This window comes from Sceloporus occidentalis, unplaced genomic scaffold, assembly GCF_023333645.1.
Source record: "Sceloporus occidentalis isolate IW3139 unplaced genomic scaffold, rSceOcc1.0.p SCAF_21, whole genome shotgun sequence".
Lineage (NCBI taxonomy): Eukaryota > Metazoa > Chordata > Lepidosauria > Squamata > Phrynosomatidae > Sceloporus > Sceloporus occidentalis.
This window is the reverse complement of record NW_028317001.1, coordinates 7,171,536-7,196,017: the sequence shown is the minus strand read 5'-3', so window position 1 is coordinate 7,196,017 and position 24,482 is coordinate 7,171,536. Positions and strand designations below refer to the sequence as shown.

General features: G+C 41.9%; 1 protein-coding gene across 1 annotated transcript in view; it reads left to right on the top strand.

Moving 5' to 3' along the window:
• Nucleotides 1-10,963, top strand: part of LOC149301511 (uncharacterized) — a 235,000-nt gene extending 224,037 nt beyond the window's left edge. Inside the window, exons 2-4 of the mRNA XM_089484033.1 lie at nt 7,100-7,266; nt 8,100-8,220; nt 9,365-10,963. Of these exons, the coding sequence (XP_089340159.1) occupies nt 7,192-7,266; nt 8,100-8,220; nt 9,365-10,770 (1,602 nt within the window). The 5' untranslated portion in view covers nt 7,100-7,191 and the 3' untranslated portion in view covers nt 10,771-10,963. The remainder of the gene's footprint in view (nt 1-7,099; nt 7,267-8,099; nt 8,221-9,364) is intronic.
• Nucleotides 10,964-24,482: the final 13,519 nt, after the last annotated feature.

Here is a 24,482-nt window from a genome sequence, read left to right as displayed (position 1 = left end):
CAGCTAACAAGGCCAATGCGATTTTAGGCTGCATCGATAGAAGTACAGTGTCTAGATCAAGGGAAGTAATAGTGCCACTATATTCTGCTCTGGTCAGGCCCCACCTGGAATATTGTGTCCAGTTCTGGGCGCCACAATTCAAAAAGGATGTTGAAAAACTGGAGCGTGTCCAAAGGAGGGTGACTAAAATGGTGAAGGGTCTGGAAACCAAGCCCAGCAGTCACACAGTTGAAACCAATAGTCAAGAACCTCGACTCACCAAAGAGTTCTTGTGTCTCTGCATCCTCTTTCTGTTGGAGCCCAACTCCCTCCGCTTGGCCTCTGTGTCGGCCATCAGGTGGACAGGGGTCCTGGTGGTCTGGCACTTGGGTCGCTTCCAGCAAAAGGTGCCCCAAAGCTGTGTCCAAGGGGGCCGAGATGAAGTCCCTGAGAAAAGAGACCAGAGATTCAAAAAAGGACGCAGATTGGATCTCCTATAAAAAATGAATGCAAATAGATAGAACTGGTTATAGAATAAAGACACGAGAAGATCCTAATAATCAGGGTTATGATCTTTCATGGTTCTTTCACAGACAATTAGAGAGCTCTTCCTAATGGATAAAAAACAATATGGTATTTGCAAATCAGACTCTGATCTAGAACAAGAAATAATGTTGAATAAAGATGCCTTATTAGCAAAACTTTATAATTGTATTATTCAAATCTATACAGAAGAGGAAGTTATTAAAGACAATATGATCAGATGGTCTCAAAGTGGAAGTACACTTGGAAAAAAAGACTGAACTATACTTGCAGCCAAAACATCAAAGAGAGTTATTATAAAACATTTTTGATGGTATTTAACACCAGAGAGAATAAGCAAGATGTATAAGAATTGCAGTAATTTGTGTTGGAAATGTGAAAAGGAGCAGGGCTCAATCTATCAAATGTTTTGGACTTTGGGAAAGCGATACAACTTTGGAAGTTGATTTACTTTGAAATTAAGAAAGTTGTAACTATATCTTTTAAATTCTCAGCTGAAATTTTTTGCTTAATATAATAGAAGAATCCATAGGAAAAAAACATGGTAAAATATTATTTTATATGTTGTCATCTGCAAGAATAGTGTTTGCTCAGAGATGGAAAACTAAAGAAATACCTTCAAAAGAAGATTGGATATTTAAGCTTCTGGACATGATGGAAATGGACAAACTCTCAAGAGGAATTAGAAACGAACCGTGAAATTTATATAAAGGAGACTGGAATATTATAATTGACTATCTCCAGAAGCATGGAGGGAAAATGCTACTTTAGAGACAGAACTAATTTAAATTGAAGTGTTTTAATTTATTCAAAGAAATATAACAGCTGTAAAACAGAAGTATGTTGGGAGGTTAAAAGCCCAATGATGTTTAGTTTAATCTAATTAGAGCGATTTTGTATCAACTGTTTTACAATTTAAATGAGTACTGCAAGAGAAAATAAATGATTTTAAGGATAAGTCTAAGTAGAACAATATATATTTGAATTATCTTATTAATAGCTAATTCAAAAATGAATGAGATAGAAATAAAAGTTAGTCTGGTAGTTTGGAAGCAGCGGATGGTAAATGCGAGTAATAGGTTTGTCTTTAACGCTCAGTGCTATGGAATCCTGGGATTTTACCTTTGGACACTTAGCCTTCTCTGCCAGAGAGCTCTGGTGCCTCAACAAACTACAAATCCCAGGATTCCACAGGATGGAGCCAGGAGAGTTAAAGCGGTTTCGAACTGGATTATTTCTGCAGTGAGGATACAGCCTGAGTTCGGCTGTAAAAGGGCAGAAGCACCAAAGCCTAGTTTTTACCCTCCTAATAATGGCTTTCCTTTAAAAGAAATAAGCAGTTTGCTTATCTGCCTAATCCTTATTTTTGTTGTTCTTGTTTGTTTCTATGTTTATTTGGGAATAATATGAGATGTTCTGGTCTGCCTCCTTCCTTCTTCCCTCAAAATCTCTTAATAAGGCAACTGGGGAGACGTTTAAAACCTCCCAAAGCAGCCACTTTTGGCCTTGTTTGGGGGACTAGCCTCCTCTTAGAAGCCAAAGCCCAATGTTTGTGAAGAAGAAGAATAAGGCTTGTATTAAGACTATCCTCCCCATTTCTGATCCCTTTTAAAACCCATGTTCCCCAGAAAGAGCAGAGCTGTGTAATAAGGAAACCCTCTCAGAAAAGAGACACACTTCCTTCCTTTTGGCCCAAGGAGCCTGGCCTCCTTCTCTCTCTGGAGCCTCAGGAGAGAAAGAGACGCCTCGGTTCAACTGAGGCCTCAGAGAAGGTTCTGGAACATTATTCCCCACAGTCACAAGCAGCACAAAATGGCCGCCAGGACACAAAATGGCTGCCTCTGTCTCAGCGCTTGGCATTTGGCAGTTTGAGGCCTTCAGGGAACCCAAAATGGAGGCTGAAAGGGCCCCAAAGTCAGAAGGGTCCTTAACCAGGATTTCCAAACCTTAACAACACCTAAAATGCCAAACCAAAAGAACATTCCCAGAGTTCCATAGCACTGAGCCATGGCCATTACAGTGGTGCAGAACAATTATGCCCAGCAATGGTGGCACTAATGATGATGGCAGCAGCTCTATCCTCAACGCCCCAGGCCTGATATCATCATCATCATCATCATCATCATCATCATCATCATCATCGTCATCATTGTCATCTTTGCTACAGCATGAGAGCCACCATTAAAAGCATTAAAGTCCCCTTTGGGGAGTCCCACTCTCCCACCTTCAGAGAGAGTGGGCCATGCCTAGGACTGCTGGGCCTCCTTCCTCCCACCTTAATGGCAGTGGCCAAAGGAAAGCACCAGCAGCAGTAGACCAAGCCAGGCCCAGCCAGACCTCAGGGCAGCAGGGAAGCCTAGTGCTTCCAGGCCTTGTCTCTCTGCTGTCGCTCCACACCACTCCCCCTCTTTCTCCTTCCTATCTCCCTGTCTCTCTATCCCCTTCTCACTGTCTACTCCTCACTCTCTCTTCTGCGCACAGAGCTAAATAGAGAAGCAGAAGCTCCTCCTCTTCTTGAAGCTGGCCAATGGGGGCAGAGCAGCTGCAAGACCCCGCCCACTGCCCCAGACTCACATTTTGTGTTCTTCTGGCAGCCATTTTGTGTGTTGCTTGTGACTTTGGGGAATAATGTTCTAGAACCTTCTCTGAGGCCTCAGTTGAACAGAGGTCTCTCTTTCTCTCCTGAGGCTCCAGAGTCAGAAGGAAGCCAGGCTTGGGTGCTTGTACCCTTTTACAACCAGTTCAGGCTGTATCTGCACTGCAGAAATATTCCAGTTCAAAACTGTATTAACTCTCCTGGCTCCATCCTCTGGAATCCTGGGATTTGTAGTTTCTTGGGCACCAGAGATCCAGAGCCACCCCAAAGCAAGGCTCTCCAGGGCTGTCTTGGCCCTCCTTTGCTTGCGAATACTGACTATCTCAGGGAGTCTCTATAGTAGAGCATCAGGAAAACCTTTAGGTATTGTTAAGGTTGGGAAATCCTGTTTGGGGTCACTTCTGACTTTAGGGACCTTACATCCTCCATTATGGGTTTCCTGAAGGCCTCAAACTGCCAACTGTCAACTGAAGCGCTAAGGTTGAGGTGGCCATTTTGTGTTCTGGCAGCCATTTTGTGGTCCAAAGGCCATTTTGAGACTGGCCCATTGTGACCTCAGTCTGATGCTCCTTACCTGAAACATTGATAGTGTCCCATTGTGATCTCAGTCTGATGCTCCTTACCTGAAGCATTGATAGTGTCCCATTGTGATCTCAGTCTGATGCTCCTTACCTGAAGCACTTATAGTGTCCCATTGTGACCTCAGTCTGATGCGCCTTACCTGAAGCATTGATAATGTCCCATTGTGGCCTCAGTCTGATGTGCCTTACCTGAAGCATTGATAATGTCCCATTGTGACCTCAGTCTGATGCTCCTTACCTGAAGCATTGATGGTGTCCCATTGTGATCTCAGACTGATGCTCATTACCTGAAGGATTAAGATGAGACTATTGTGACGTCAGGCTGATGCTCCTTTCCTGAAGATTGAGACTGGCCAATTGTGATCTCAGACTCAAGCTCCTTGCCTTAAAGATTTAGATAGGACTATTATGAGTTGAGGCTGGTGCTCTTTACCTGAAGGATTGAGACTGGCCCATTGTGACTTCAGCCTGAAGCACCTTCTCTGAAGGATTGAGACTGGCCCATTGTGACTTCAGCCTGAAGCACCTTCTCTGAAGGATTGAGAATGGCCCGTTGTGACCTAAGGCTGATGCTCCTACCCTCATGCATTGAGTCTGCCCATTTTGATTTCAGGCTGATGCACCTTGCCTGAAGTATTCAGATGGCGCTATTGTGACTTCAGGTTGCTGCTCCTTACCTTAAGCATTGAGACTGTCCCATTGTAATCTCAGAATCGGAGAATTAGAGACTCATAGAGTTGGAAGAGACCACTGGGGCCATCCAGTCCCCCCTGCCATGCGGGGACTCTCAATCAAAGCATAGTGAGAGATGGCCATCCAGCCTCTATTTAAAAACCTCCAAGGTAGGAGACTCCAATACACTCTGAGGAAGGAGTGTGTCCCAATGTCCCTCCTAATGTTGAGGTGGAATCTCTTTTCCTGGAGCTTGCATCCATTCCTCTGGTTCTTGTTCTCTGGAGCAGCAGAAAACAAGCTTGCTTCCTGCACAATATGGCATCCCTTCAAATATTTAAACAGGGCTGTCATATCACCTCTTAACCTTCACTTCTCCAGGCTAAACATCCACAGTTCCCTAAGTCATTCCTCATAGGATATGGTTTCCAGACCCTTCACTATTTTAGTCGCCCTCCTTTGGACACACTCCAGTTTCTCAACATCCTTTTTGAATTGTGGGGCCCAGAACTGGACACAATGTTCCAGCTGGGCCCTGACCAGAGTAGAATATAGTGGGACTATTACTTCCCTTGATCTAGACACTATACTTCTATTGATGCAGGCTAAAATTGCATTGGCCTTGTTAGCTGCCGCATCGCACTGTTGACTCATGTTCAACTCCTAGATCCTTTTCACATGTTGTCTCCTTAAGCCAGGTGTCCCCAATCCTATATCTGTGCATTTCATTTTTTCGCCCTAAGTGCAGTACCTTACATTTCTCCCTGTTGAAGTTCATTCTGTTAGCTGTGGCCCAGCTTTCTAGTCTATTCAGGTCATTCTGAACTTTGATCCTGTCCTCTGGGGTATTAGCTCTCCTCCTAATTTGGTTTCAACTGCAAATTTGATAAGTATTCCCCCAATTCTGTCATCTAAGTCACTGATAAAGATGTTGAATAGCACTGGGCCCTGGACAAAACCCTACTGGACACCCCACTGGTCACTTGTCTCCAGGATGAAAAGGAGCCACTGTTGAATATCCTTTGGGTTTGGCCAGTCTACCAATGACAAATCCATGTAACAGTTGCCTTGTCCATCTTGTTTCATGTTTTTGTTTTATATACTGTTTAATTTGGTTAACTGCTATTAAGGGACATATCTATGAGATTCTATGATATGGGGTGCACTAGAAACCTTTTAATAAATGAACAGGTGTTGCAATCCTATATATTCATATTATCAGACATAACTCCAGAGAATGTTAGCCTTTTGGATGCCACAAGGTTCCTCTCATTCTTCAGAGCAAGAAGCAACACTTCAGCTGCCTTCTAGAAGATAAAGCAGAAAGGCTTCCAAAAGGACTGAAGCCTTGGGCAAGTCACACTCTCTCAGCCTCAGAGGATGGCCATAGGAAACCCACTCTGAAGAAACCAGCCAAGAAAACCCCTTCAGAGACTCCCATAAGGTCACCATAAGACCTGGAAACAACTGGAAGGCAGACACCAAGAACAACATTGGGAAATAGGTGCAAGCCTTGCCTTGGGAAAGTGTAATGACTGGGCTCCAGTCAATGGAGGTCTTCTTCAGGCAGTAAAGGGAGGTTTATGCAAATGCAGAATGACATCACTGCTACGGAAGGCTCTCTTGACCAATCAGAGAGCAAGATAAAGGTTCTTCTGGAAGCTTCCGTGAGAAGGAGATATAAGGCCTGAGAGACCAAGAGACAGTTGGGGGAATTGTGTCGGTTGGAGATCGAGAGAGAGAGAGAGTTAAAGAGCGGATCTTGGAAGTTAGTCTCAGAATTGGACACTTAGGTTTATTTATTATTTTAATAGCTTGTATGAATTGAATATTATATACTCACAAATATTGTACCTGCAAGATTCTTAATATCTTGTATGACTTACATTTTAGTTATATGTTGTTATTTATAATACATACCTCCTTGGAGTATCTATTACTTGACGCTCCTTTTACACATGTCTTGGCTCAGTTGATGATTGGAAGATCAGTAAAGAAGCAGAAATAAGGTTCCTTAACTGGTCCCAGTGAAGTTTAAGAGAAGTCCTTTCATAATTCACTGGATGATGGCAGCGTGATTTAAGGAGTTTAAGGGTCTGCTGGGCTAAGAGCCATAATGTCTAAATGTCTAATTAACAATTTGTAAGACAATCTGATAGCCTTTTGGCTGAAGAGAGGGTTATAAAACTATTATTATTATTATTATTATTATTATTATTATTATTATTATTATTATTACAGGGCCGCAGTTTGGCTGCTTGGACCACCGGAGATCATCACAGTGAGTCAGTTGGAAAAGCCCATCTCACTCCAGAAAATAAAGGTACTTGAGGAGTTTGCACTCTACGTCTTTCTGTAATAATAGCTACAAAACTGATAATAGCATTTGGGACATTTAGTCTTTTAATAAAATATGGCTACTGACTACAGTCAAGGTGAAGAATCTAGCGCCATACATTAACGTGTTGCCTCACGTGCTGCGCAACATAGCAACGTCAAAAGCGTTTTAACATGGAGTATCTGTTGTGTAGGGGAGCTGCAGTGAATCTATGCTAGGTCCATGGGGCTTTGTTTGGTGCAGAGGGAGGAAGGGGATGCCCTCCTCTGCATCGGCCCAAAGGAGGCATGTGTCACCTGCTTATGTCACCAGCAGGATGCTGTTCTCTGTGTCTTTGAGTGCTGCAGGGTTTCTTGCCAAGCCAATCCTAACCCTGCTCCCTTTTCTCAGGAACCTCATCACGGCCTCCTTGGACACGGCTTTGGGGCCTCTCTTGCTAAAAGTGACCCAAGTGCAGGGCCACTAGGACCCCTGCCCACCTGATGGCTGACACAGAGGCCAAGAGGAGGGAGTTGGGCTCCAACAGAAAGAGGATGGAGAGGTACAACAGCTCTTTGGTGAGTCACTATGCTATTAGCTTCATCTGTGTCACTGCTGGGCCAATTTATGAAAGGAAGCAAATAAAATACTGTCCAGATTTGGCAGAGACAGTCCTGATTAATCCTCGCATTTTCAGGGGCTTTTAAAAATGTCCCAGTTGCTCTCTTCTCCTCCCAATTTCCCCCTTCTCAGCTCTCCTCAGTTCCTGAGTGCAACTGAGTTTGCAGCCCATCAACTCAAAAGTGGGGAGAGGAGAGGAAAGAAGGAGACAGGATATGGCCCTTCCCAGGAGGCTGAACCAGAAGGAAACTGCTGTGCCCTTCCTAGCTTGTGTGATCTTCCTCATAAACAACTTTGGCCATCTTCCATGCCTTCTGGGTTGCTTGTCCACATGTGTCTTGTTTTCCCCATCTATGAAATGTTGGGGGCTATGGGAGAACATCTCTGGATCTAAATATGGGGTGGGCCCAGTGGCCCTCAAGCCCAGAGTGCTCCCCAGAACTGTGATTAAAAATGACATTTGCCTCTCAAATGTGGCAAGAAATGTCTAAATGCACCATAATTCTTTGGTAGCTAAATGTACTGTATGTGTTGGGATAGTGAGTATCCTAATCCATCATCAATATCCCAGCCACGGCCTAAATTATATTGTTTATTATATGGTATATTATATTGAAAAGATTCAAGACAAACTGGATCTCAAAGGCAGTAACTTTTTTCTTGCAAACAGAATTTAAAGTTTATATCCTGGACTGAATTCTGAAGTGATGAAATAATATTTGGATGCACCGTGTGCTTTCCTCCCCTTTTGCTTAGTCTCTCTCTGGATGAGGGCTATTTTCTGTTTCAGGTGACCTTTGCGGATGTGGCGATATACTTCACCGAGGAAGAATGGAAACTGTTGTCGAAGAAGCAGCGACTTATGTACAATCATATAATGATGGAGAATTATGGGAATGTGACCTCTGTGGGTAAGGAACCGGAATCCACTAGCATTATAGAATCACAGAGTTGGAATAGACCACAAGGGCCATCCAGTTCCACCCACTTCTGCCATGCAGGAATACACATTCCAAGCACCCTCCAGCCTCTGTTTAAAGACCTCCAAAGAAGTGGACTACACCAAACTCTAAGGGAGTATATTCCACTGTCGAAATAAAAAAGATATATAAATAAAACTTTATTTATATACCACCTTTCCTGTAGATCAAAGCGATTCACAACATAGTAAGCATGTGACTGACGCTGAAGAACAGCCAGTTGGGGCTGATATTTATACTGAAATTGTTGCTTGGGGGCAGAAGCAGAGCATTCAAAATTGCTTTAGGATGTTTTAATTGCTTTGGAATGGTTCCTGGGTGGGGAAAGAACAGGATTGTCACACCGGCTCTTAGTTCCTTCTTAGCTCTGATTTCTGATCCCATTCACAAGCCAATGTATAGCACAGTCTGAAGGCGACACTCCCAGAACTCAACAATAACATAGCAGAATACAGAAGCAAATCTCCAGATATAGGCATTGGCGATGCACTAAACACTTTCGACACTTAAAAATAATTCACAGTCCTTGGTGGTTCTTTATCCTGAGTTGCAATATAAAACAAATATTTACTATCTCTCCTCTCTAGCTTCCATCCACTTCACAATCTCCTGTACACACAACTCCAACCCACATGTGAGCTGTATCCTGTATTGGTTGTGAGTCATCTCCTGGTGCCACACAGCATGAAGCATCCTCTGCAGTTAGCTTGCATCATGCCATGTGCTCTGACTCTGAACTCTATGGCAGTCTCACAGGAAATGATGCCACTTTTCCATTAAAATAGTTTTACATATATTTAATGGAATATTTTTCAACGGCCTGACTATCTGCTTCTACTGATTTCCTCATGGCAGTTCCCCTTCAATCTCTTCTTTGGTAGCTCCTATGAGTAAGGATACAATCATGATATGGATTTGGGGGCATCCAGAACACGGTCATGCTCAGGTCACTCATACCAATTTTATTAATTTGATCTCAAATAGGGAAGGGTGAACGTGGGGCTAAATCTTGGGGTAACACTTTCCTCTCTTAACATTGAGATTCAGTCTTGTCTGTCATTGTCCTCCTTTACAGAAGAATTTGTCAGGCATGAGAGAGTCCACACAAGAAAGAAGTCACATAGATGCCAGCATTGTGGAAAATGTTTTTCTTCAAATGCACACCTAGTGATACATCAGAGAGTCCACACAGGAGAGAAGCCACACAAATGCCAGCGTTGTAGGAGATGTTTTTCTTCAAAGTCATACCTAGTGATACATCAGAGAGTCCACACAGGAGAGAAGCCATACAAATGCCAGCATTGTGGGAGATGTTTTTCTTCAAAGTCAGACCTAGTGAGACATCAGAGAGTCCACACAGGAGAGAAGCCACACAAATGCCAGCATTGTGGGAGATGTTTTTCTTCAAAGTCAGACCTAGTGAGACATCAGAGAGTCCACACAGGAGAGAAGCCATACAAATGTCAGCGTTGTAGGAGATGTTTTTCTTCAAAGTCATGCCTAGTGATACATCAGAGAGTCCACACAGGAGAGAAGCCATACAAATGTCAGCGTTGTGGGAGATGTTTTTCTTCAAAGTCATGCCTAGTGATACATCAGAGAGTCCACACAGGAGAGAAGCCATACAAATGCCAGCGTTGTGGGAGATGTTTTTCTTCAAAGTCATACCTAGTGATACATCAGAGAGTCCACACAGGAGAGAAGCCACACAAATGCCAGCATTGTAGGAGATGTTTTTCTTCAAAGTCATACCTAGTGATACATCAGAGAGTCCACACAGGAGAGAAGCCATACAAATGCCAGCATTGTGGGAGATGTTTTTCTCAGAAGCCAAACCTAGTAAAACATCAGAGAGTCCACACAGGAAAGAAGCCATACAAATGCCAGCGTTGTGGGAGATGTTTTTCTCAGAAGTCAATCCTAGAGACGCATCAGAGAGTCCACACAGGAAAGAAGCCATACAAATGCCAGCATTGTGGGAGATGTTTTTCTCAGAAGTCAATCCTAGAGACGCATCAGAGAGTCCACACAGGAGAGAAGCCATACAAATGCCAGCGTTGTGGGAAATGTTTTTCTTCGAAGTCATACCAAGTGATACATCAGAGCGTCCACACAGGAGAGAAGCCATACAAATGCCAGCATTGTGGGAGATGTTTTTGTCAGAAGTCAATCCTAGAGACGCATCGGAGAGTCCACACAGGAGAGAAGCCATACAAATGCCAGCATTGTGGGAGATGTTTTTGTCAGAAGTCAATCCTAGAGATGCATCGGAGAGTCCACACAGGAGAAAAGCCATACAAATGCCAGCGTTGTGGGAAATGTTTTTCTCGGAAGTCATACCAAGTGATACATCAGAGAGTCCACACAGGAGAGAAGCCATACAAATGCCAGCAGTGTGGGAAATGTTTCTCTCAGAAGTCAAACCAAGTGACACATCAGAGAGTACACAAAGAAGAGAAGCCACTTTATTTTTGTCAATAACGAATATATATAAAATTTAATTCAGTGTTGCCAAGAAAAGGCCCTTGTGATTGTGTTTGTAAGGTTTGTCTGTCCATATGTCTGTTGTAATTTGTTAAGTTTAGATTTTAATTGTTAATAGTATAGATAGTTGCTTTGGGTTGTGAATTTGGCTGGGGGTTGTGGGTTGTGGTATAGGTTATCTAGATGGGGAGCTGGGGTTTGTTGCAGCTGTCTAGAATAGTTATGGGAATGATAGCTTTTGCAATGTGTGGGATGTTGGCTGAAGAAAGTTGGAGGCTTGTATTAACAGAAAGGGCTAGTTTCTGGGGGTGGCAAAGGGGACCTTGTTTCCTGTGGGGCATAGACTGTGGGAACTGGAGGTGGGGGCTAGGATTGGAAGAGGTTTTGGGGCTTGCAGTGGGCAGTTCTGACTCTGTGTTCTCAGTAAAGTTCTTTGCTATTTCAACACACTGGATTCTTTAATGCACAGAAGTTCTGCATTTGCACAAAACTGAACCTTTCTTTTCTCCTCAGTCCTCACCTCCATTCCCAGCCATAAGAACAGCAGAGGCAAACACACATACACACAAATACACAGGATACACAAAGAGAGCTTGATTTCCAAAGCAGAGACTTCCTTTCTTGCCTTTCCCTCCTGAGTCCAGCTCTGCATCTTGGGCTCCATTGCAGTCTCCTCAAAGGAAGAATGGAGGGAAGGAAGGGGAGACCACTGAACCCCCGGCGCATACCTTCCTTTCCCACAAAGGCCTTAGTGGAATAAGCAGCAGCATCTGGGCCCTGGCAATCCCTGCACATGCTGAGAAGGGGCTTTGAGAGGGATGTTGTGGTCGGCCAGGACCAAAAGCCTAGGCGACTCCAGCAGCAGCTCATAGACCAGTTGTGTCAGCTTGGCTAGGGAGTCTGTTAAGGAACGGGGCGGAAGTAGGCCAAGAGAATCACCAGTCTTTCCCTAGTCTTTAAGCTGAGGTAAATACATTCGATGTGGTCCATCATATGGATAGGTATCCTGCTCAAGGAAAGATTGTCTTCATGGACCAAAGGTCCTCGGGGAAGAATCTACTTCAGCCAATAAAATCTAGGCTAACTTCAGTCACCCAGAGGGCTTTTTCCATCGCAGCTCCGAAGCTATGGAATGACCTGCCGAAGGAGATCCGTGACATTTCTACTCTTACAGCCTTTAAGAAGGCTCTTAAGACGGATCTCTTCCAGCAGGCCTTCCCTACCTAGTTCTACTCCCCATTTACTGTGACTTATGTCACTCTGTCCACCAATTCTTCTCTTAAATTTAATGAGAAGAATTACATTAAAATTAATTAAAACAAAATCCTTGCCTCAAGAAGAAGAGCCCTCCCTCCATGACATCACCATCAGACCTGGGAGGGAGTGAAAAAGAGAGGCCCAACTTCCATCAGGCCTAACTGTGAATGTACTCACTTCGCTCTCTGTAATTTTATTGTATTTTATTTATTTATTGTATTTTATTTTATTATCTTTATTTTTACTGTTGTAACCCGCCTGGATTCCTTGTGATTGGGCGGGCCATAAATAAATCATTATTATTATTATATTATTATTATGGAGGGAGGAGCCTCTATCTTCAGGCTAGCCCTGATGGAGCTGGGCCAGCCTATTCTCTCCCTCCCAGGCCAAAGGATGACAGTTATCTTAACATGACAGATTATTTTAAGATGACAGATTCTTTAGCCATGATCTCTCTACCTCTTTCTAGTATCTTCTATTAAAGCACATATTAAAACTTATTATTTTAACCCACCATAAATCTCATCTATTTCAACTCTAATCTAAACCTAAACCTATAACCCTTATGGCATGTATCCCTAAATGAATAAATGAATGAATAAATGGATTCATGACATATTGTGACTTCAAGCTGGTGCTGTTTACCTGAATGAGACTGGCCCATTGCGACCTAAGACTGATGCTCCTTGCCTGCAGCAATGAGATGGGACCATTGTGAATTTAGGCTAATGCTGCTTACCTGAAAGTTTGAGACGTGACCATTGCAACCTGAGGCTGATGCTGCTTACCTAAAGGATTGAGATTGGCGCATTGTAACCTGAGGCTGATTCTCATTGCCTGAGAGATTGAGACTGGCCCATTTTGACTTCAGGCTGATGCTCCTTGCCTGAAGCATTGAGACTGGCCCATTTTGACTTCAGGCTGATGCTCCTTGCCTGAAGCATTGAGACTGTCCCATTGTGATTTCCAAATCCTCCACCATTTTAGTCACCCTCCTTTGGACGTGCTCCAGTTTCTCAACATCCTTTTTGAATTGTGGTGCCCAGAACTGGACACAGTATTCCAGGTGGGGCCTGACCAGAGCAGAATAGAGTGGCACTATTACTTCCCTTGATCTAGACACTATACTTCTATTGATGCAGGCTAAAATTGCATTTGACTTGTTAGCTGCCGCATCGCATTGTTGACTCACATTCAACTTGTGGTCTACTTGGACTCCTAGATCCCTTTCACATGTTGTCTCCTTAAGTCAGGTGTCGCCCATCCTATATCTGTGCATTTTATTTTTCCGTCCTAAGTGCAGTACCTTACATTTCTCCATATTGAATTTCATTTTGTTAGGTTTGACCCAGCTTTCTAGTCTATTCAGGTCATTTTGAATGTTGATCTTGTCCTCTGGAGTATTAGCTATTCCTCCTAATTTGGTGTCATCTGCAAATTTGATGAGTATGCCCCTGATTCTGTCATCCAAGCCGTTGATAAAGATGTAGATTAGCATTGGGCCCAGGACGGACTCCTGGTCACTTCTCTCCAGGATGAAAAGAGCAATTGTTGAAAACCCTTTCGGTTCGGCCGGTCAACCAATTACAAATCCATGTAACAGTTATGTTGTCTAGCCCACATTTCACTAGCTTGTTTGCAAGAATGTCATGGGGAGCCCTGTCAAAAGCCTTACTGAAATCAAGATACACTATATCCACAGCATTCCCTTCACCTACGAAGCTGGTAGAAAAAGCAGCTCACCGACTAAATCAAAAAAGAGATCAGATTTGTCTGGCATGACTTCTTCCTCTGAAACCCGTGTTGACTTTTTGTGATTATGGAATTGTTTTCTAGATGTTCACAGACTCTCCGTTTAATGATCTGCTCCAGAATCTTTCCTGGTATTGATGTCAGACTGACTGGACGATAATTCTTGGGATCCTCTTTTTCCCCCTTTTTGAAGATGGGGACAACGTTTGCCCTCCTTCAGTCTGCTGGGATTTCTCCTGTTCTCAAGGAGTTCTCAAAGATTATTGCCAATGGCTCCGATATTACATTTGCCAGTTCTTTTAATACCCTTGGATGGAGTTCTTCTGGTCCTGGAGACTTAAATTCATTTAGATTAACAAGGTGTTCCTCTACTATCTCTTTACTTATTCTGTACTGAAATTCCCCTATTCTGTCCTCTGCTCCTTTATCCTCAGGTTGAGTACCCTTTGCCTTTTTCTGAGAAGACTGAGGCAAAGAAGGTGTTGAGTAATTCTGCCTTTTCTCTGTCCCCTGTTAGCATTTTGCCATCTTCTCCACGCAGTGGCCCTACCGTTTCCTTCTTCTTCCTCTTGCTGCGGACATATCCAAAAAAGCCCCTTTTATTGTTCTTAACCTCTCTAGCAAGCCTGAGTTCATTCTGTGCTTTAGCTGTTCTGACTTTACCCCTACACATGCCTGCTATTTCTTTGAATTCCTTTTTCGTGATTTCCCCCTTTTTCCATTTCTTATACATGTTCCGTTTCAAACTCAGCTCCGTTGAAAGTTCCTTAGTCATCCATCCTGGTTTCTTGAGACTTCTCCCATTTTTCTTTCTCAATGGAACTGTTTGAAATTGTGCCTTCAGTATCTCCCTTTTGAGAAACTTCCATCCGTCCTGAACTCCCTTCTCTTTTAGTATTTCTGACCATAGGATCACCCTCAATACTTCCCTAAGTTTACTGAAATCCGCTCTCTTAAAGTCCAGAATGTGTGTCTGACTCTGCCTGGCTTCTCCTTTCCATTGTATAACAAACTCCAGGAGAACATGGTCCCTTTTACCTAATGATCCCACCAATTCCACCCCATTAACCAAGTCATCCTTGTTGGTTAGGATCAGATCCAAAATAGCTGACCCCCTTGTTGCCTCTTCCACCTTTTGGACCATGAAATTGTCTTTGAGGCAAGTGAGGAATTTACTAGGCCTTGAGGATTTGGCTGAGTTTGATCCAGCAAATATCAGGATAGATGAAGTCGCCCATCACTACTACATCTCTCCGTTCTGAGTGTGTGGTCATCTGTTCTAGAAAGACATCATCCAATTCCTCAGTCTGACTTGGGGGTCTGTAGTAGACTCCCACCGTAACACCCTTGTTGTTTCCCTCCCCTTTGATTCTTATCCAGATGCTCTCCACCTGGCTTCCAGGATTGACATCCTGGATCTCTTCACTGATGTAAATATCTCTGACATATAGTGCTATTCCTCCTCCTTTCCTGTTTGGCCTATTTCTCTTAATAAGGTTATACCCCTCTATTTCCACATTCCAATCATGAAACTCATCCCACCAGGTTTCAGTGATGACTATTATATCATATTTGCTTTGTTATACCAGGAGTTCAAATTCATCTTGCTTATTTCCCATGCTCTGTGCATCACTGTAGAGACATCGCAGACCATGTCCATCCACTTTACTTGCTGCCTGTTGGGTCCTTGCACTCTTTGCCTTGTTCCCTCTATGATAATTAATGATCCTTACCTGATGCGTTGAGACTGTTGCATTGTGATCTCAGGCTGAGGTTATTTCCCTGAAGGATTGAGAGTGGCCCATTGTGACTTCAGGCTGAAACTCTATTCCAGAAGAACTGAGACTGACCCATTGTGACGAAAGGCTGATGCTCCTTGCCTGAATAATTGAATAATAATAATATGATTTATTTATATGCCGCCCAATCACTGGGAATCCGGGCGGCTTACAACAGAGGGGATAATAGATGGTTCCCTGCCCTCAGGCTTACAATCTAAAAGACACGACACAAAAGGAGAAGGGAATGGTGAGGAGGGGATCAGGTCCAGTATTCTTCTCTCCCTCTGAGGCCTGGACCAAGGCAGATGGACCGGAGGGAGGGCTCTTCTTCAGGCTAGCCCTGATGGAGCTGGGCCAGACTAATTCCCTTCCTCCCAGGGCAAAAGATGACAGTTATGGAGGGAGGAGCCTCTTTCTTCAGCCTAGCCCTGATGGAGCTGGGCCAGACTAATTCTCTCCCTCCCAGGCTGAAAGAGGACAGTTATGGAGGGAGGAGCCACTTTCTTCAGCCTAGCCCTGATGGAGCTGGGCCAGACTAATTCTCTCCCTCCCAGGGCAAAATATGACAGTTATGGAGGGAGGAGCCTCTTTCTTCAGCCTAGCCCTGATGGAGCTGGGCCAGACTAATTCTCTCCCTCCCAGGCTGAAAGAGGACAGTTATGGAGGGAGGAGCCTCTTTCTCCAGGCTAGTCCTGATGGAGCTGGGCCAGACTAATTCCCTCCCTCCCAGGCCAAAAACGAACATTGGCTTACCTTGTGAGATGTTTGTTTTCAGCGTTGAAGGCGGAGACATCCTTCATAAGGGTTGGTTCCCTCTGTTCGTTCCAATCAGGTAAGACCTATAATTTTGGGTGTGAATCTTGGGGAACCCATGCCCCTTGTTGCCCAGTCAGTGGAATAGCCAAGCAGAGGGATGTCTAATAACACATTATCAACGGCTATCAAACAACAAAGGATCTCTTCCGGGTTGGGAGCGGCAGCCTGAAGGAAGCGTTTTCAGGGGCTCCTGAAAACCACCTCCACTGAGGCGTTTCTCTGTCCGTTTTTGCCACCACGGAGCAGAGAAAACTCCAGGTACGGCAATACCTGGACGAAGAGACTCTTCAGTCGTCACTGTACCCTCAGCTACCCGTTTTTCCCAGACCTGGAGAGGACCAGAGAGAAGGGAGCAAGTTTGAGGCTGGAGTACTTGGCGCCTCAGTGGGAAGCCAAAAGAGGCACAAGAGCTGCCACCAACTTTGTTTTAAACAAAAGCGGAGAAAGGAAACAACAACAAAGATAAGCTACTTGAGCTTTGGAACACTAAAATATCTTCAGCAACACCTTCATGATAAACAAAGAGATAGAACCGCTACTAGAGAGATGCTGGTAGTGAGTAGCCATTAACTTTGCTTCTATTGATCCGTATCCCCTTTATTCCGGAAACACAGATTAAAAGAAGAAGGGAGATTAGGAATAAATAAAGCCTGGAAAACTACATACTGCTAAAGATAAGAAGAAAAAGGGGAAGAAGAAAAAAAGAGACAGAGGCAAAGAGGAGGGGACAGCTAATCTACATTTAATTTAATTCAATCAAAGAACTGAAGCCATCTCAGTAACTACTTGGTAAACCTCCCCCTCTCAAACATCATAACTACTATTTTAGTATAATTTGTACTATTTTGAATGGACAGTATTGTTGCAGGAAATAGCTCAGAACTAAGTTAGAAATTGGAATTCTCCTTCCAGTACTTGTTATTTTTGTGAGTTTGAGAAGAAAAACTTAAGCATAAAGTGCATAAAGAGCATAAATTTTTAGTCAAAAACATTTGAATGCAGCTGTGTCACAAACTGCTGTAATACAAGATGAACTGACTCACATGTAGATAATTAAGTTGATAATTACTTGGAGACTTCTCTGTGCAAAGCAGCTGTAACTGGGGAGAAGTAATAGAAAGAAGTAAAGGGGGACACTGAGATTAGAGTCTAGATAAAGAAATAATATTGAGAAAGCATAAAAGACAAGTCGAAAAGGACACAGGAAAAAAGAGAGAAAGGAGGACATTGAGATAAGTCAATGCAGAAGGAGGACGCTGAAAGAAGAGACATCTATAGAGAGAGAGAAGTCAAGGCAGAAAAAGGAGGACGTGGAGAGAAGAGGCATCTATAAAGAAAAGCCAAGGCAGAAAAAGGAGGACACTGAGATAAGAGACAGCTATAGAGAAAGAGAAGCCAAGGCAGAAAAAGGAGGACGTTGAGAGAAGAGACATCTATAAAGAAAGAGAAGCCAAGTCAGAAAAAGGAGGACGCTGAGATAAGAGACAGATATAGAGAAAGAGAAGCCAAGGCAGAAGAAGGAGGACGTTGAGAGAAGAGGCATCTATAAAGAGAAGCCAAGGCAGAAAAAGGAGGACGCTGAGATAAGAGACAGATATAGAGAAAGAGAAGCCAGGGCAGAAGAAGGAGGACGTGGAGAGAAGAGACATCTATAGAGAAAGAGAAGCCAAGGCAGAAAAAGGAGGACTTTGAGAGGAGGCACCTACAGAGAAAGAGAAGCCAAGGCAGAAAAAGGAGGACGTGGAGAGAAGAGACATCTATAGAGAAAGAGAAGCCAAGGCAGAAAAAGGAGGACTTTGAGAGGAGGCACCTACAGAGAAAGAGAAGCCAAGGCAGAAAAAGGAGGACGTGGAGAGAAGAGACATCTATAGAGAAAGAGAAGCCAAGGCAGAAAAAGGAGGATGCTGAGATAAGAGACAGCTATAGAGAAAGAGAAGCCAAGGCAGAAAAAGGAGGACGTTGATAGAAGAGACATATATAGAGAAAGAGAAGGAGGACACTGAGACAAGAGACAGCTATAGAGAAAGAGAAGCCAAGGCAGAAAAAGGAGGACGTGGAGAGAAGAGGCATCTATAGAGAAAGAGAAGACAAGGCAGAAAAAGGAGGACGCTGAGATAAGAGACAGATATAGAGAAAGAGAAGCCAGGGCAGAAGAAGGAGGACGTGGAGAGAAGAGACATCTATAGAGAAAGAGAAGCCAAGGCAGAAAAAGGAGGACGTGGAGAGAAGACTCATCTATAGAGAAAGAGAAGCCAAGGCAGAAAAAGGAGGACACTGAGATAAGAGACAGCTATAGAGAAAGAAAAGCCAAGGCAGAAAAAGGAGGACACGGAGATAAGAGACAGCTATAAAGAGAAACCAAGGCAGAAAAAGGAGGACGTTCAGATAAGAGACATCTATAGAGAAAGAGAAGCCAAGTCAGAAAAAAGAGGACGCCAAGATAAGAGACTCCTATTGAGAAAGAGAAACCAAGGCAGAAAAAGGAGGACGTTGAGATAAGAGACAGCCATAGAGAAAGAGAAGCTAAGGCAGAAAAAGGAGGACACTGAGATAAGAGACAACTACAGAGAAAGAGAAGCCAAGGTAGAAGAAGGAGGACGTTGAGAGAACAGACCTCTATAGAGAAAGAGAAGCCAAGGCAGAAAAAGGAGGACGTTGAGATAAGAGACATCTATAGAGAAAGAGAAGGAGGACACTGAGATAAGAGACAGCTATAGAGAAAGAGAAGCCAAGGCAGAAAAAGGAGGACGTGGAGAGAAGACGCATCTATAGAGAAAGAGAAGACAAGGCAGAAAAAGGAGGACGCTGAGATAAGAGACAGCTATAGAGAAAGAGAAGCCAAGGCAGAAAAAGGAGGACGTGGAGAGGAGAGGCGTCTATAGAGAAAGAGAAGCCAAGGCAGAAAAAGGAGGACGTGGAGAGAAGACGCATCTATAGAGAAAGAGAAGACAAGGCAGAAAAAGGAGGACACTGAGATAAGAGACAGCTATAGAGAAAGAGAAGCCAAGTCAGAAAAAAGAGGACGCCAAGATAAGAGACACCTATTGAGAAAGAGAAACCAAGGCAGAAAAAGGAGGACGTTGAGATAAGAGACAGCCATAGAGAAAGAGAAGCAAAGGCAGAAAAAGGAGGACACTGAGATAAGAGACAACTACAGAGAAAGAGAAGCCAAGGTAGAAGAAGGAGGACGTTGAGAGAACAGACCTCTATAGAGAAAGAGAAGCCAAGGCAGAAAAAGGAGGACGTTGAGAGAAGAGACATCTATAGAGAAAGAGAAGGAGGACACTGAGATAAGAGACAGCTATAGAGAAAGAGAAGCCAAGGCAGAAAAAGGAGGACGTGGAGAGAAGACGCATCTATAGAGAAAGAGAAGACAAGGCAGAAAAAGGAGGACGCTGAGATAAGAGACAGCTATAGAGAAAGAGAAGCCAAGGCAGAAAAAGGAGGACGTGGAGAGGAGAGGCGTCTATAGAGAAAGAGAAGCCAAGGCAGAAGAAGGAGGACACTGAGATAAGAGACAGCTATAGAGAAAGAGAAGCCAAGGCAGAAAAAGGAGGATGTGGAGAGAAGACGCATCTATAGAGAAAGAGAAGACAAGGCAGAAAAAGGAGGACGCTGAGATAAGAGACAGCTATAGAGAAAGAGAAGCCAAGGCAGAAAAAGGAGGACGTGGAGAGAAGACGCATCTATAGAGAAAGAGAAGACAAGGCAGAAAAAGGAGGACGCTGAGATAAGAGACATCTATAGAGAAAGAGAAGCCAAGGCAGAAAAAGGAGGACGTGGAGAGAAGACACATCTATAGATAAAGAGAAGCCAAGGCAGAAAAAGGAGGACACTGAGATAAGAGACATCTATAGAGAAAGAGAAGCCAAGGCAGAAAAAGGAGGACGTGGAGAGGAGAGGCGTCTATAGAGAAAGAGAAGCCAAGGCAGAAGAAGGAGGACACTGAGATAAGAGACACCTATAGAGAAAGAGAAGCCAAGGCAGAAAAAGGAGGACACTGAGATAGGAGAAGACTTATAGGAAAGACTGTGGAGGAACAATAAATAACAAGTGGAAAAGACCAAAAAAAAAAAAAAAAAGTTAGAAAACAACCTATTGATAGGAAGACATTGATCCAAGAGGCGGCCTACAGAGGGGAGAGAAAGGAGGAGATAGATTTAAGAGGCACCTTTTAGAAAATAACATTGAGAAAGATAAGAGACAAACTGAAAAAGACAAATAAAAAGAAAGGAGTCAAGGTATAGCAAGGAAGATATTGAGAAAAGAGGAGATTTTTAGAAAATAAACTTAGAAGGCTATTATAAGAGGTGGTGGCAATAGATTGAGAAATAAAATTCTCAAAAATGAATACGAGAAAAACCAAATTAGATTTGACCCAACAAAGGAGACCATCATTGGAAGCGAACCCCAAAACAGACCAAGCATCTGTATTAGAAGAATTAAAGGCAATGTACCGTGACATGAAAGAGGATATAAAAGCACTTAAAAGAGATATGACTGCTATGAGGAAGGAGATAAAACAGGAAATCCGTCAAGAAATAAGGTCAGAATTAAAGGAGATAAAGGAAGTATTAGGTAAGGCAACAGAAGACATAAGACAAATGGAGGAGAATATAGAAAAAATCGATGACAAAACAAATAAAATTAATAAAAAAGTATTAGATATAGAGAAAAATCATGAAAAAGATTTAGACGAAAGAGCGTTACAAGATCTGAAACAACGTGAAAACTGCATAAAAATTAGAGGATTAAGAGAGAAAGAGAATGAGGACCTATACGAATATTTAACACCATTGTTGGCTGACTATATGAATGCAGACTTAGATCAATTTAAATGGGAAATCAGTAAAATGTTCAGGATTAACTCCAAAATTGCACAACAAAGGAAACTGCCAAGGGACGTGGTAATCTACTTTACTAGGAAAAAAACTAGGGACGAGATCATACAACTAAATTACGAACATAAACTAGAAGCAGACGGAGAGGAATTAATTATATATAAAGATATCCCAATTAGAATTTTGAAAAAAAGAATGGATTACAGACCCTTGATCAATCTACTAAAGAGAAATAATGTCAATTATAAATGGGGTGACGTTTAGATACAATTCAGAGCTATTCAGGATTACTTCAGTAATGAAAATGAAAGACTTCATCAAAAAATACAAGAAGAACTTAGAGACAGAAACAGATACACTGCAAAAAGAGGAAGAAGAATCAGAAGACCCTGAGAATACATCCGAACCGGAAGTAAACGATCCCAGAAAAGAAGAAGACGAAAAAGACCAGGAGGAAGAAGAAGAATAAAGTATAGAAAGCAAACTTAGAAGAAATACAGATTAAAAGAAATAGACGAATAAATCGAAACAATGCAGAAAATAAAAATATTATCTTGGAACGTGAGGGGAATGAATTCTCCCCAAAAACGAAGAAAGATTTTCCAGTATCTGGGCAAACACAGACCAGATATAGTATGTATTCAAGAAACCCATATAAATGAAAAAGACATTCGATTCTTGAAAAATAAAAAAGTGGGTAATGAATTTATATCGGCTAGTTCACAAAGAAAGAGAGGCGTAGCCATCTATGTGAATGATAAATATAAAGTAAAGACTTTATTTGCTGATAAAGATGGAAGATATATCGGAGTAGAAGTAAATTTCTTAGAAGATAAATACATGATTGTAGGATTATATGCACCGATAGAGAAAAAAGATCCTTTCTTTGTGAAACTGAATAAAGAATTAAGTGCATACAACTATGAGAAAACACTAATAATGGGAGACTGGAATGGGGTGATTTGCCCAGAATTAGACAGAAAATCTGAAAAAAAGATAAAGAAGTCACAAGGAAGGTTGCCAAAATCTTTTGAGAACTTAGTGGAAGAACAAGTGCTTATGGATGTATGGAGATTTAAATATAAAAATGCAAAAGAATTTACTTATTTTTCTGAAAGACATCAAAGTTTGTCAAGAATCGACATGTTTATGGCCACAAAACCCCTCTGTAAAGACATTTTGAAAATGGATTGCCATCCTAGGACAATATCTGACCACAATCCTATAGAGATAACATTAAAGAAAAAACAGAAAGAATTTGCTTGGAGACTTAATACATCTATACTTCAGAAAGAAGAAATACTGAAAAAAGGAAAAGAAATATTGAAATTTTACTTTAAAGAAAATCTGAAAGAAGAAACTGAAATAACTACTGTATGGGAAGCATCCAAAGCTGTTATTAGAGGTTTCTTCATACAACAAAGTATTATTTTGAGGAAGAAAAAAAGAGCAAGGATAGAGAAACTGTATAAAGAACTACGACAAAAAGAAAAAGAATTAAGTGAATTAAATAAGAGTAAAACAATCGAAAAAGAAATTAAAACACTGAAAAAACAAATTGAATTTGAAGAAAATGAAGAATTACAAAGCAAATTGAAGTTTATGAAACAAAGGTTTTTCGAGCAAGCAAACAAGCCTGGACGGTGGTTAGCCCATAAGATTAGAAAACATAAAGAACGTAACATCATCACGGAAATGAGAACTAAAGATGCAAAATTAACAATGGACCAAACTAAAATTAAAGAAGAGTTCCAAAAATTTTACACTAAATTATATAAAGGCCAACAAATATCAAAACAAAAGATTGCAAACTTTATTAAAAAAACAGATTTAAAACCATTCACCGAACAACAAAGGAATCTACTCAATGCACCGATAACAACATCAGAAATAACAGAAATAATAAAAAGAAGCAACAAAGGAAAATCACCCGGACCAGACGGTCTCCCTATGGAATAGTACCAAAAATCTGAGGACCAATTGACTCCCCATCTTAAATCAGCCTTCAATGCTATTGGAATTAGTAAGTTCCCAGATACATGGAAGCAGGCCAATATAGCGCTTTTGTTAAAAGAAGAAAAAGATCCAACAGATACTAGAAATTATCGTCCTATATCACTGCTGAATGCGGATTATAAAATATTCTCTAACATATTGGCTGACAGACTTAAAAAGATCCTCAAGGACTGGATACAGGAAGATCAAGCAGGTTTTCTCCCACATAGACACTTGAAAGACAACATCCGCCACATTATTAATGTGCTGGAATATTTTGAGGATCACAATGGAAAAAAACTGGCTCTTGTATTCATGGACCTAGAGAAGGCATTCGACAATGTAAGCTGGGATATACTACATAACATGCTAGAAATGATGGAGGCAGGTCAAAAGTATTGTGGTTGGGTCAGAGAAATCTATACAGATCAAAAGGCAAGGCTGATAGTGAACTACGAGAGAACGGACGAATTTAAAATCTCAAAAGGCACCCGACAAGGTTGCCCGCTGTCACCCTTATTATTCATTTTTATTTTAGAAGCTTTAAACAACAGAATTAGAACCGATGAAAATATAAGGGGAGTAAGAATTAAGAAATATGAGTATAAGTTAAGATCCTTTGCAGATGACTTGGTATTTCTTTTGGAGGATCCAAGATATAGCATGAAAGCATTGACAGACATACTTTTGGATTTTGAACTGATTTCAGGGTTAAAGGTAAACAAAGATAAAACGACGATGATAACGAAAAACATGTCGAGAAAGGAAGAACAAGTTTTGGAACAAATAAGTGGCTATAAAGCAGATAAGAAAGTAAAGTATTTGGGGATAACTTTGACAAACAAAAGCACAGATCTGTATCATAATAACTATAAAAAAGTGTGGAATACTGTAAAGAAAGATCTAGCTAGATGGGAGAAGTTACAATTGTCTTTGTTGGGCAAAATTTCAGTGATCCAGATGAACGTTCTCCCTAAGTTATTATTTTTATTTCAAACTATTCCGATCTTACATTCTTTCAATCCCCTAAAAATTTGGCAAACAGAAATCTCAAGATTTGTGTGGAATAATAAAAAGGCTAGAATTAATATGAAAATAATGTGTGATAGCAAAACGAGGGGAGGTTTGGGTTTACCGAACTTAAAAATATATTATTTTGCTTCTGCTTTGAATTGGATCTCTGATTGGATTTTGTTAAAAGATGAAAGGCTGTTGAATTTGGAGGGAGGGAACATGAGATATGGCTGGCATGGTTATGTATTCT